We start from the raw sequence: 13,621 nt of genomic DNA, 5'->3' as shown, positions 1-13,621 counted from the left end.
GTTAGCATTTTTCTTGGGTCTAAAAGTTGGGAGGTGCTGCTCTCGTAAAATACTTGGTGTGCTTGTGTTGCGTACGTGCTGTGATTTCCCCTTCTCCTAACTTCCTTTCAAGCGGAAGTCTGCCTAGGCACTATTGTGTGCTTTGCTTATGGCCATCACGTGGCTGGTTTTAGTGTGAAAAATTAGCCTTGTGACAGTTCGTATCAGAGCCAGAGATGGAATCATGGAGGGTGGCTCGGCTGGAAACCATCCTTACTGTCCAGTGGAGGGGTCTTCCTCCACCACTCTGTGAGAAAATATATATTAATGACATTCAAAGGGATGTCTCTGCCCCACGGGATTCCCTTGAGGAGCAAATTTGCTTAAAGACAAAAGGCCATTCAATTGTTTTTTTGATTTTAGGACGGATCACCAGGATTTCCTGAATATTGTAGCAAGGGTGTGGAATAAGGAAATGGAGGGTACTCCTATGTACCCTCTATGCTCCAATTGAGGAGACTCAAGGAAGAGCTAATTAGGAGGTTGAATAAGAAACATTTTTTGAATGCTTCCTCATCAAGGAGCCCATTATCTCCCAGTAAAAGTAGTTGTATATTTTCGCATTAACAAACAACTTGACATGCAAAATATACAACTACTTTTACCTTTATATCGCATCACAACCAAAAAAACAAATAGCATCATCTAAAACGTTTTAGCAAATGAACCCAATATTTTTATATAAGGATTGGATCCTATACTTGTGGCTCATAAAGATATGTCTTTTCTCACATGCTATAGTGCTCATAAGGGGATAGGCCAGCACTGAAGATCCGAAGGATATAAAACTAGGGCCTTTTTAGCTTTTCATATAAACTGGACCAGTAAACAAGTACCACTGAGGTTCAGGTAGTGCTTGCAAAGAAAAAAATTTACATTATAATATTTACAATTGATCAGAGATTTTGAATTTAATTTAAGAACTTCCATCAACCATAATTTATTTTGTGACTGTCATTTGCAGTGTTATTCCTAGCAATCTCAACGTTCCTAGAGTTTCTCTGTGTCATTCTCTCTATGCTTTTTTCTTCCCTAAACTGCCAATAGTGAAGTACTACCGATCAAAGGCAGCCTCAGAAGGATCAAAAACGGTATCAACTATCAGCTGACCTTGCTGCTGCTGGAATCCAAGTACAAGCAGACAAAGAAGTATTGCAACATTTCTTTGATCTGATAATTCATGATGTTCAATGACATTCAAGATTCCAAATTAATAACCAGCTTTAAAATTTTCAGAGACAGAAGAGGATGCTATACAGCCTATACACCAAGAACCATTGAGCAATAAACAATTACTGTTTCAGAACATTGAGTATGCATTTGACATGTTCCTGATACATGTACTGACATTATCAATTTTCCCTGGCTTCTTGTATGAAAGTTCAGGAAGTCACCAGTTGGGTTCATGGTAAGTGTTTATAAATCACAAGGCGAGATTAGTTACAAAAGGGTAGACTCTTGATTTCCAAGGCATTCAAGTGAGGCTGCAAATTAAGGAAAAGCTTTAATTTCATAATTTCTATGTTCCCAGAACAACAGTGTCACGTTTGCTTGCTATTTGAAACATTTCTCAATAGTTTAACATATTTCTTAACCTTTTGGTGCATTCAACTTGAGAATTTTCACAAGGCTGATGGTCTTTTTAGGCACCCACTTGTTCTGATCGCAATGTATAATGTGTGGGATTGGAGAAGTTGGAATCTAGAAACCTTATGATTGCAATTCTTTCTCGTTTCTTACTCATCCCGTGTAGAAATATTTTCAAAATTAATAGTTAATAAATACTATTTTGTATCTTGGGAATGTTTTTAAATGAAAGGTTTTAAAAAGCATTTAATGAAGAGAGTCTCACATTAGAAAGAGAGAAAGTGAAGTTAGTATTTATAAGGGCCAACATACTTTAAGCATTAAAAAAGCTTGGGTGTATACACTATACACACTAGTACGGTGCAAAGCACCAAACGCACACCTGTGTGTGGGCTATAGTGCACTAGTAGCGCACTTGGCACAAATCATCGATGGAGTGATCTAATATCTGAGCAGTTTTTCTAATTCCTTAAGGAAAGTGACATCTTTCTAATGTCTTAAGGAAAGTAACATCGTAACACATCTTAGGAACAATTTTGTTTTCTGTATCTCTCCTATTTCTTTTACACCCCGCATTCTACTTTACAGCAAAGTATGGTGACCAAGGATGGATGATCATGCTCACATCCTTCTTGGGAGTATCCAATGGATATCTCACTGTCTGTGTTTTCACAGTAGCACCCATAGGTTACAAGATTAGTTGATATCAATATTGTTCAAAATATGTAGCACATTTAACATTTGCCACAGGATCCTGACAAATATTTCTTTGGTTTTTTGTTTTGCAGGGACCTGAGCAAAATGCCTAGGGTAATTTGCTTGTGTTGTGTCTTCTAGGCGGCATATTTAATTGCAGGAGTTGCTCTTGATTGGTTGTGGCTAATAGGCAAGGGCAGCTTTTAAAATCGAGAAGTCTTATTACTGAAGAAAGCCAGTTGCCTCACTTGCATGTTGTTAGAATATTTTAGGAATTAATGCATTTTTTGTCCACTTAGGTTGTGGTTTTGACAAATAGCACTACGAAGTTTTAAAAAGTAATTAAGCACCCTCAGAATTAGGCAAAAAAAAAAAAAAAAATGGAGGAAAGTCATGGCCATTTGTTCTTTTTTCTTATCTCAGAGAGCGATTAATTACTTTTTAAGACTAAGAGAATGATTTGTCAAAACTCTAAACCACTGGGACTATTGTAATTCTTTTTTAGATACTTCAATATAGATAAGATGTGGCTTTAACCCTTCATCGTTTTTCTCTCCACTTTCACTCCCTTTTTCTTTCATTTTATTTTCTCATCATATATTTTGTTAACACAATTTCCGGTTTGGTGAACTCAAGGGGTAGGATTGTAATTCTAGATGCTGCTCCTTCCTCTAATGCTAAAGTTAGCTTCTTTATGAGTTTTGTATAATATATAACGAGAATGAATCATGTACCTATCTTCTTGATGCTCTAGTTCTTTTATAGGTAGACTTGTGGATGCGATGATGATAAACGAGCAAAGGATCTAGGATCCGGGCTTAACGGGTGGAGGCATTGACAACTCTGTCCCATAGCCGTTATGAGTGATCCGTAACCGCTATGTATGTTTAACGCATATCCCTTAATTGATGTGTAACTGCCTGAGCCATAAGTGTGTGCCCAGGAATGGTGCATAACTGACAGAATGGTTTAAAGCACATCCGTTACTTGCAGATAAATGGGTCAAGCATTCCCGACTATGCTATTCTCGAATGTGGATCCCTGGGATGACCTGAACTGTAGATGAGCTGGCCTTTTGCAAGGACTTTGGGTCTCTTAATTATATGATGGGCCTGTCATGGGATTTTGTGCTTCCTTCCTTGTGTTGCCATGTTTGGGACCCGTGGGCCCGAACCCCAAAAATATGTGTAACATATATCAATATGGTTTAGAGCCATTTTATTTTGGCATTCAACAAACATCTTTGAGGAAAACTTCTCATTGGTGTGTTCTGCAATGATTTCAAGTTGTTCCAAATGTCCACGCACCTCCGCCTACATTATCAATTTCTTCCCAATCTTCCTCATACCAGATTCTAGAAATTGAAATTCAAAATCAGGTTTGCAAGGTATAAATCTATTGATATGTGAAAGATCCATCACCAATTGATATGGCACATTCCCCCACACGCTGCCACAAGGTTCTGTCCGTTCTACCACGGCTGCCACTGCCACCCAATCGCCTTGGTAGCCACGGCCCGCGCCACATAAGCATATCATAATTTGGTACTTTAATATTAGAGATATGCTATAGTGCAATTAAAATATCATTTTTGACTCATAAAAGTCTTAGGTGGCAAGAGACCATAGGCCCATCGGTAGGTAGGGTCACAGCAACTACAGATGGAGTCTATCATAAAAACATATTATAATTTGGTACTTTAATATTAGAGATATGTTATAGTGCAATTAAAATACAATTTTTGACTCATAAAAGTCTTAAATGGCAAGAGATCACAGGCCCATCAGTGGGTAGGGCCACAACAACTACGGATAGAGCCTATGACCTCTTGTCATGTAAGACTTTAATGGGCAAAAAATGATGTTTTTATGGATTCTATAGGTCTAGTATACCTCGGCCCATCGCGTATCAAATGCTTTTCATTGTAATGTTTTCGGTATTCCCATATTTGGATGCAGTGAGACGAACTGTCACAACAAAAGTACTGTCAAAGCAAAGTGTTTTTGCAGACCTGTTCTGTTAAGTTCCGGTGTGGCCTAAACAAGTCATACAGACTGGCCTATACTCCAAAGAAATAGGCACAGTTGATCCAAAGACACAGCCTTTAACGAAAAAGACATCCAAAATAGGAGGTTCTGTACTGCTCTTCTTATTCGTTTACTTTTGATGTCCAAGTGTATCATGGGTTTCTTTCTTTGTTTTATCTTTTGATTTTTCTTCGTATATGATTCAAAGGTCTATAAATGTTTTGCCAAATTTGCAATCAAACTAGTGGCCTGGTCCAATATGAAGATTGTTTAGGTCGAATCTAATTGTATAAAGCAATTGCAGTGCTGTCAGAAAAAACAAAGCAACTCCTACTTTAGCAGATTCCTTTGTTTTCTTCCATCTTCCCTCCAATTGGATTCTGACTTTAGAGTATTCAGCAATTTTATTCTCTATTTTAACTAAAAAATAACTTCTATCTATTTTAAATTACCCAAATTTTCAAAGCACTTATGTTATTCCAGCAATATCACCTCCTTTGTTTACAAAGATAACTCATAACTAAGGACTCGTTTGGCAATGTTTGTTTTTTAGGACAATTTTTTTTACTTTATAGCAGAAAAGTAAAAGTATTAACAAATAATTCAACACACAAATTACTCAAAACTACTTTTATTTTTATGACACATCACAATCCAAAAACAAAATGCACCCTTTAAAATCTAAAGAATCACAAAGCATTAGTCATTCATCATCAATCACAACGACTTTTCCATTATTTTTCTTTCTATAAAGAACAAAGAATCTTCATTCTTTTTCTCTTTTAAATTCCCTGGCCGACACCCATTTTTCCTCTAAAACTTTGCAGTCCACCTCGATCCTTGTATACAACTATTAAACTTACAGCTCCTCCTCTGCTTCTGTACTATTGATAAGGTTTCTTTGCAGCCCACCCCCCCATTCCTATCACTTTTTGAATCTTCGTTGAAGTTATTGTTCTTGGAATCAGCAATTGCTTTCAAACTTTTCAGCCCACCCCCATCTTGTATAAAATTAAATTCCCTTGCTTTGCTTCTCTACTCTTGATAAGGTTTCTATATTTTTCTCATCCGTACAATATAACATAATATTTCATTTTGCCATGTTTTCTTAATGCCTCAATCCTTTGATATTTTCTTACAGAATCAATTCAAGTATACAGTTTCCATCCATTAGAGAGTGGGGACATTTATTCAAGGTTGCTCCTCCTTTTGCAATCTTAAAACCATCCTATCACTTTTTGAAATCATCTTTGAAGTTGTCGTTCATTGGAGCAGGTGGTTTGCTGATACTAAAATAATATTTCATTTTTTGCCATGTTTTCTTAATGCCTCAATGCTTTGATATTTTCTTACAGAATCAATTCAAGTATACAGTTTTCATCCATTAGAGAGTGGGGACATTTATTCATGGTTGCTCCTCCTTTTGCATTTTTAAAACCATCCTATCACTTTTTGAATCTTCTTTGAAGCTGTCATTCTTTGAAGCAGGTAGTTGCTGATACTATAAAAGCCTATAACCAAGGCAGAACCTATAATATAATCAAGTACTTAAGCATTCACCTATTTTATCAAGGTTTCATATTTTGCATAATCATGCTATGATAATTTTTTGGTTTATATTTCTTCTTTCTATGTTGTATTTACTTCCTATAGTATAAACTATTGCAGAGTCCTAGAGTCTTGACTTGGGGGGGAATAGCCATGACTACTGCTGATGAAATCAGGGCTCCAGTGAGGCTTGAGGTTTGTATTTCTTCAAAAGAAAAACAGACTGAATTGAGTTCATTAATTACAATTAAAAATAATTCACAGCTAATGTCAATATATATCTGTAATAAGCAGGGAAAGTTTAAAGCAATGATGGTTTGTTTTGTTCTTGGGCTCGGGTCCCTTGTTGCATGGAATAGTATGCTGACAATTGGAGATTACTACTATCAATTGTTCCCGGTAAGTATCTCAAACTAGTTAAATCAACGATTGTCTCGAAAGCTTAACTCGATAGAAAATGATGAACTTAATCATTTAATTTATATTCTAACAATACTTACTTTCAACATCTTTTTGAAGCTAAACATGAGTGTTCTCTTTAGATACTGTTTGTTTTATTATAAGATGTGTGTTTCAGTATTAATTAGACTAATGAAGTTTTCCCTCTTCAGAAGAAATACCATCCTTCAAGGGTACTTACTCTCGTTTACCAACCATTTGCGCTTGGAACAATGGCAATACTAGCATACAAAGAATCCAAGAGTAATACTAGGAAGAGGAACTTATTTGGATACACCCTTTTCTTTGCAAGTACTTTTCTTGTCTTAATTGTAAGTACAGCTTTTACCAGAAATATTCTTAAGTTTTACCATCAAAATCCTTGTAATTCATATTGAATCAGCTGTAATTTTTGGTGACAGTTGGATGTAGCCACATCAGGGAAAGGTGGGCTTGGAGCTTTTATTGGTTTGTGTGTGCTTTCTGCATGTTTCGGAGTTGCAGATGCTCATGTTCAAGGTGGGATGGTTGGAGATCTGTCTTTCATGTGCCCTGAATTCCTTCAGGTTGGTATTCTCAAGACCTTTCTCGTCTCTGTTTTCATCTATTCAAACTAACTTAATCCGTTTCCATTTTGTTGCTCTGCAGTCCTTCTTTGCTGGTCTGGCTGCATCAGGGGCTCTGGCCTCTGCTTTGAGGATTGTCACAAAAGCAGCCTTTGAGAAATCTCATAATGGTCTTCGCAAGGGGGCTAGTATGTTGCTCCTCTTTTTACTTATTGACAACTTTATCTTTTTTTTCACAATTTCACTGCCATGAAATGACAAATTTAATCATTGAACTAATATTTTAACACTCCTTAAACTCTCTCTTAATAAATGAGACACAATACGTAGAACACTTAATTGAAATAAGAAGTAAATTGCAAAGACAAGATTCAAACTCAGAACCGCTACTTTGATATTATATTAAATCATCATGTTAATTAAGCTTTGTTTTATTAGAATATGTTTATCCTATATGGTTAATCTTTGCTCATGCACTGTAGTCTGTTGTTATTAGAATTGAGAAGGCAAACAAATATGGAGTTGAATTTAAGTGTAAATTTTGCTGAAGCTCTTCTGATGATAAAAAGATCTTCTTTTTCAGTGTTATTCCTGGCGATGTCCACGTTCTTTGAGTTTCTGTGTATCCTTCTCTATGCATTTGTCTTCCCTAAATTGCCAATAGTGAAGTACTATCGCTCAAAGGCAGCCTCGGAAGGATCAAAAACAGTATCAGCTGACCTTGCTGCTGCTGGCATCCAGACAGCAGCAAACAATGGAGTACTGCAACTTTTCTTAAACCTCATTCTACATCATGTCTAGCCAAGTTTTGAGATTATGATATCCTAAATGCTTTATGAATTTTCACAGGATGAAGATGACGTGAAACCCCAGGAGCGCTTGAGCAATAAACAACTGTTCCTTGAGAATATAGATTATGCAATTGACCTCTTTCTGATATATGTCTTAACACTGTCGATTTTCCCCGGATTCTTGTATGAAAACACTGGCTCACATGGGCTCGGATCATGGTACGTTCTCAACATCATTGCTCAAATACCATGTTAAATTACTCTCGTAAGCCCATCAAAAACTGTGAATTTAACTATTTAATTAATATTCTATCGTCATGATCGTTCAGGTATGCGCCTGTGCTGATCGCGACTTACAATGTGTGGGATCTGATATCAAGATACATACCTCTAGTTGAAAGCCTGAAGATGGAGTCCAGGAAAGGCCTGATGATTGCAATTCTTGCTCGTTTCTTAGTCATACCAGCATTCTACTTCACGGCAAAATATGGTGACAAGGGCTGGATGATCCTGCTTACATCCTTGCTGGGAGTATCCAACGGCTACCTCACTGTCTGTGTCATTACAGTGGCACCCAAAGGTTACAGGGTTAGTTGACATACTCTGCTTCATAATGTGCAGCAAATATGGGTTTTCCAGTGATTCCTCATGAATATCTGTTGGGTTTGTTGCTTTGTAGGGACCTGAGCAGAATGCATTGGGAAATTTGCTTGTGCTGTGTCTTATATCAGGTATATTTGCAGGGGTTGCTCTTGATTGGTTGTGGCTTATTGGTAAAAAAGAGGGGTTTTAAAGATCCAAGTCTTTATTGGAATTAGTCAAGCACCTGCTAGTCCGAAAAACCGCCTTTTTGGTGGTATCAGTTTCTTTGATAGTTCAGATCATTTATTTGACTCATTTTCAATTGTTCTAATTAGGATGGCACTGCCCCCTTTGTCTTTTATGTTTTTGTAATTCTCTCTTTTTCTCCGTTCCCTTCATTGAATTGAAAAAAAAAAAAAAAAAGAAGTGAAGCAAAGTCAGATCCTCTTCTTGCTATGGTGCTTTACTGTTTGTAACAGAGTGACATTAATCACATTACAGAATGAAAGTCATTAGATGAACACCCAAATGCCAATCTTCACTCATAAAAAAAAATGCCCATCTTCATTATATGACTTATTTTGGTAAATATTTATCCATTGCCTTCTTAGATTTGGTTGAATTATCAAAAACCTGAAAAGCTTGACACTTCATAGTTATGGTTATTGTAAATACGGATCAAGATGTCTTAAAATTCTTAAAAATATTCTATTTCTTTAAAGAGAAATGTTACCGCATTTACTCTTGTCATTTTCAATACATTTTTTTAAAAAACTAACCATTAAATTTTTAAGACCCACCTAAATAAAGATGAATGCTATTGTTGATTTTAAAAAAGGAATAATGGAAAAGAATCAGAGGAGATCGATGCTCTAACATATTAAAATAATGAAGTAATAAATGCTGATATAACAAAATTCTTACCATTTAATTTAAAAATAATGGTTAAGATTTAAAGAAATTTACTCTAAAAATTCTATGAAATCTTAATCCAAATCGCTTTTGTAGTATTCTCCAAGTAATAGGTAAATATTTTTTTTAAAAAATTCCCTTATTTATCTCCGGAATACTAGAATAACACTATAAGAATACCTAACATTTCTTAATTCCAAGTCATAGGTAAATATTTTTTTTTAAAAAAAAAAATTCCCTTATTTCTCTCCGGAACACTAGAATAACACTATAAGAATACCTAGCATTTTATATATATATATATAATGAAAAAAGAAAAATATAAACGTAAATTCATTGTGCATATTTTAAAAATGTTAAACCAAGATCCTTATTCTCTTTTTCAAAACGTGCCTAAAAGGTGCAACGGTGATCTCGTACGCGTAACTCAAATGTCTTTCGAAAGTAGACGGACAACCTATGACCGCCGTTGGCACGCAAACATAATAAAACCCACACGACTGTGAAAGCCTAGTGCTCATGCCACGTGGCGTCAATTTATGTTACCAATATGGGTCGAATGATTATCCCAGGGTCAACAATTTCCTTTTTCTATTTTCTTGGTTTTCTGAAAATGCTATTCTTCCATTACGTATGAATATTTTAAGGAAAGTCAAAATATTGCAGCCTTTCACATGACCATATATATGGTGCATAGTTAGATGTTGTAACATATCTTGTACGCATGATTTATGCAAAAAATAATATTCTTTTTCTTAAAAGAATCTTTAGAGTTTTTAGATAACTTCATTAAGGTGTATTTTAAATTTTTAACAATTAATTTGTTGTATTTCATTTAAACATGTAATTGAGAGTAAGCATTAATTTGAAAGTGCTTAGTTTAATGACGAAAATAAAGATGAAAATAAAGCATTAGAACCATTCATGTAGGTGAAAATTGCAAGTAAAATAAACATGATGCAAGAATTTTTCAAAGTAAGCGCGACATTGAAGCATATAAAAGAGAAATGGAAAAGATTGATAATGAAAAGATATTAAAAAATCTGATTAACAGGAGTACTTACAGATTTAAATGAAGTTTGCGGAACAGATTACAAGTAGTAAGTAGGGTAGTTACAAAATGAGTTCAGTGTTTAAGTTGTGAAAGCTTCTGCTCTATAATGAGGAGGATTCATCATTTTTATAGACAAATTCCAATCGGTAAATAAAAATTACATTGAGAAAGTTAACAGTAAAAGTAAAGAACTATAGTGTCGGCAAAAACTGTAGCAGAACTGTAGTGTCGGCAAACAAATGAGTAATTGTAGCAATAATGATTGAATTGTGCCATAATGATAGGCAAATGTCTTCAGGAATAGAAATGGTACCCTGGTGGGCAAATGTAACTGTGCCACTATGAAGGGCAAATGAACGGTGTTAGAATATATATATATATATATATATATTCTGTGTTAGAGATATAATACACAACAAAATAAATTATTTGGCACCTCTTATATACCGAATGCAAAATCTGATGTAGTTGTTATACATACTTTGTTCTTGAATCTAGAGTATTTTCTTCTCTCAACAGTAGAGTATACTGCTAGAGCAATATATACTCACATTTTCAGAAAACCAGACAGAGATCTTTTGTTGCCATTTTTGCCAAAAAAACAAAAAACATTCTCGCACAACATTTCGAATATCTACAATGATCTCATTTTCACACTTACATGCAAAACTAATTTGCACATTGTAATTATGAGTGGAGACACGTTCGTTCAAAGCCCAACGCATGTGGAGTACTAATGCCAAGCATTATTCCCTAACAAACATGTAGGGAAGCGACAATGGGCGCCTATATATATTTTCTACAAGACGTCTTTAATCTTTCCTCCGAAGGGTAATAACTGTTACATTTACAGTACTTTAACTGTCAACATGGATTGAAATTAACTAGCATGCCTTCTTCTCTTCTTTCTCATGCAAATCCTTCTTTCCATGATAGACAGATACTTTTCATGCACGTAATCCTTTCTTAAAAACGCCATTTACAGAATATGCTTGAGAGTTTTTGAAGTAATCTCTCTGGCCATCTTCATTATCCGTGTATCAAATTCCTGTCTCTTTTTGTATGAAAATTTTCAGAATCTCCCTTGCTTTTCCCCTACTCAAACATAAATAATAGGAACTTAATTACGTGAAGCAACAGCTCCTTGTGATCGTTAGAATTATGGACATGTTTTGTTTCAGAATTATAAAATCACCTTTTCCTGCAACATATTGCTGGATTCTGAATTCCTTATTCTGGTTTTTGACTTCCCATCATCTTCAACGGGTAGCAAAGAGATATATACTACAGAAATTATGTTAGCCATCACCAATATTTTGAGATGCCAAAGGGTAATGCAAAGCCCAGCTCGCCTGCTTCTTAGCAATAAATTGCATAAGGAAGCGATTCCTGTGGTATGGAAGAAACCTGGAATTGGGTGGACTAAATTGAACTTCGATGGATCTTCAAAAGGTATAGCAGGAAAGGCTAGCATTGGAGGGGTGTTTAGAAATCATAAGGCAGAATTCTTACTGGGTTATGCTGAATCTATAGGAAGAGCCAATAGCACCATTGCAGAAGTGTCTGCACTCCATAGAGGCCTTGAGTTGGTGCGGGAAAATGGTTGGAATGATGTATGGCTTGAAGGAGATGCCAAGACAGTGATTGATGTTATTGTAAAAAGGAGACAGGTTAAATGTGCAGAAGTGCAAAGGCATGTTAGTGATATAAATTTGATTATACTAGAGCTTGACAATTGCATTGTAAGTCATGTATATAGGGAAGGCAATAGAGCCGCTGATAAATTTGCTCAAATTGGGCATCATATGGAGAAGCCTAGAGTCTGGTGGCACAATCCTCCTGATGAAGTTTTAGACATTGTGCATGAAGATGCACAGGGAAAGATTGTTCTTCGTAGAAGATAAGCAGATTTATAGGCATTTTTTTATTTTATTTTATTTGTTAGTGTATGTATTGCTAGGGCGATAATATTCTTTACTTTTTATGTGGAAGATGATGAACACTTCCAGGCATCTTTCAACATAATTATCTTGTGCATATATATGCAGATCTGGATATTGAAAATGTATAAAGTTTAAGAAGTTCTTGAAATTAATACAATTATACAAAGCGTATTTCTCATACAGGTTATCAAAGTTATGGCACATATGTAAGTTATGACTTATGGTAATTGAAATTCGCCCAACCGTGGCTTTTGATCTTCAGCTTTCAGCAAGATTTGGACTCTAACTTAAGAATCAACTTGGCAAATTAACTTAAACTTACAACCAAACTAGTTTTGACAATAATTTGGTAGTAATTAAGACGTGTAGCTAAAGGAAATAAGGGTCTCTTTGGACTTTCTGTAAAGTAAAAGTGAGTTTAGATCATGCCCTTTTCATATAATTTTGCTTTAAACGTTTTCCAAAAAGTACTTGATTACATTTTGGGGCTTCAATGGATTGCAAGGTTTTTGTTTCTGTAAAATAAAAAACAAAAAGCATCCCGTGTCTAAAAAAAATTACAAAGAACAAAACCAGTGCCATTAACGCAAGGCAAGAGATCAAGAGATCTCTCACTATCTATAGGTTTCTTCTCGTTCCCTCTCTATATGTAAAGGTTACCACTCTTTCTATTTTGACTTTGCTTTTGTAATGAGCAATGCTACTTTTCACATTCATTTCATATCAGTTAACATAACGTGTTTTTAGAATGATTTTTTATGTCAATTACTTAAAAAAATAAAAAGAAAGTTACTTAAAACACATCGTATTATAGGATGCGTAATGAGAGTAAAAAATAACATTATTCTTTTGTAATCTATGACATGTTAACTCTTATATATACTATTGAGGAAGAAACCGGATCAACTGAGGGTGACAAGTAAAGATTACATAATAAGGTATAATTGAAAATTATGCATTTAATTGTAGGGATCCACCCACCAATCAAAGGGTCCCCTTCTAAGCAACTGTCACATGAAACTGTCAACGCCGAAATCAATGTGGGAGGTAAAGACTTGAGGATGGAGAAGACTAGCTAGCTAGGCAAATTGACAGGAAAAAAAAAAAAGAAAAAGAAAAGGAATAAAATATTTTGGTATACCAGAAAAGAAAGAGATGGTTGGACTTTGGAGGGTTTGGGAAGAAAGGTAGTACAAGATATATATATTTTCCAGTACAATTAACAAGTACAAATCTCATCTCAATAAAGCATTTTAATATATTTTCGTCCAGCAGCCTTTATGGACAGCATCACAAGCTCTGAATCTGGCAAAAGTAAAATGGTAGTACAAATCGAGACAACTCCGTGTACTATAAACACGATCTACCGGCTTATTTACATATATATATTGGGCCAAGATGCTTGGATCCAATGCAATTGGAGCCTGGAGGAAGTATG

General features: G+C 35.3%; 1 protein-coding gene and 1 pseudogene across 3 annotated transcripts; both read left to right on the top strand.

Moving 5' to 3' along the window:
- The first annotated feature begins 215 nt into the window (after positions 1 to 215).
- Positions 216 to 2,529, top strand: LOC132169923 (equilibrative nucleotide transporter 3-like; annotated as a pseudogene).
- Positions 2,530 to 5,503: 2,974 nt separating this feature from the next.
- On the top strand, positions 5,504 to 8,608 carry LOC132170564 (equilibrative nucleotide transporter 3-like). Of its 3 annotated transcripts, none has more exons than XM_059581584.1 (10): positions 5,504 to 5,545; positions 6,018 to 6,092; positions 6,192 to 6,296; positions 6,509 to 6,667; positions 6,758 to 6,901; positions 6,984 to 7,089; positions 7,485 to 7,660; positions 7,751 to 7,911; positions 8,022 to 8,280; positions 8,372 to 8,608. In XM_059581584.1, the coding sequence occupies exons 2-10, from the start codon at positions 6,051 to 6,053 to the stop codon at positions 8,483 to 8,485; spliced, it is 1,266 nt and encodes a 421-aa protein (XP_059437567.1). In that variant the 5' UTR covers positions 5,504 to 5,545; positions 6,018 to 6,050; the 3' UTR covers positions 8,486 to 8,608. The 3 variants fall into 3 exon arrangements, with proteins under 3 accessions (XP_059437567.1, XP_059437568.1, XP_059437566.1); XM_059581585.1 differs by having other exon boundaries at positions 5,515 to 5,624; positions 6,512 to 6,667; XM_059581583.1 differs by having other exon boundaries at positions 5,515 to 5,624.
- The last annotated feature ends 5,013 nt before the right edge of the window (positions 8,609 to 13,621 follow it).

The sequence above is a fragment of the Corylus avellana genome, chromosome ca2 (assembly GCF_901000735.1).
Source record: "Corylus avellana chromosome ca2, CavTom2PMs-1.0".
Lineage (NCBI taxonomy): Eukaryota > Viridiplantae > Streptophyta > Magnoliopsida > Fagales > Betulaceae > Corylus > Corylus avellana.
The sequence above is the reverse complement of the archived record's forward strand: the minus strand, read 5'-3'. Positions and strand labels throughout refer to the sequence as shown.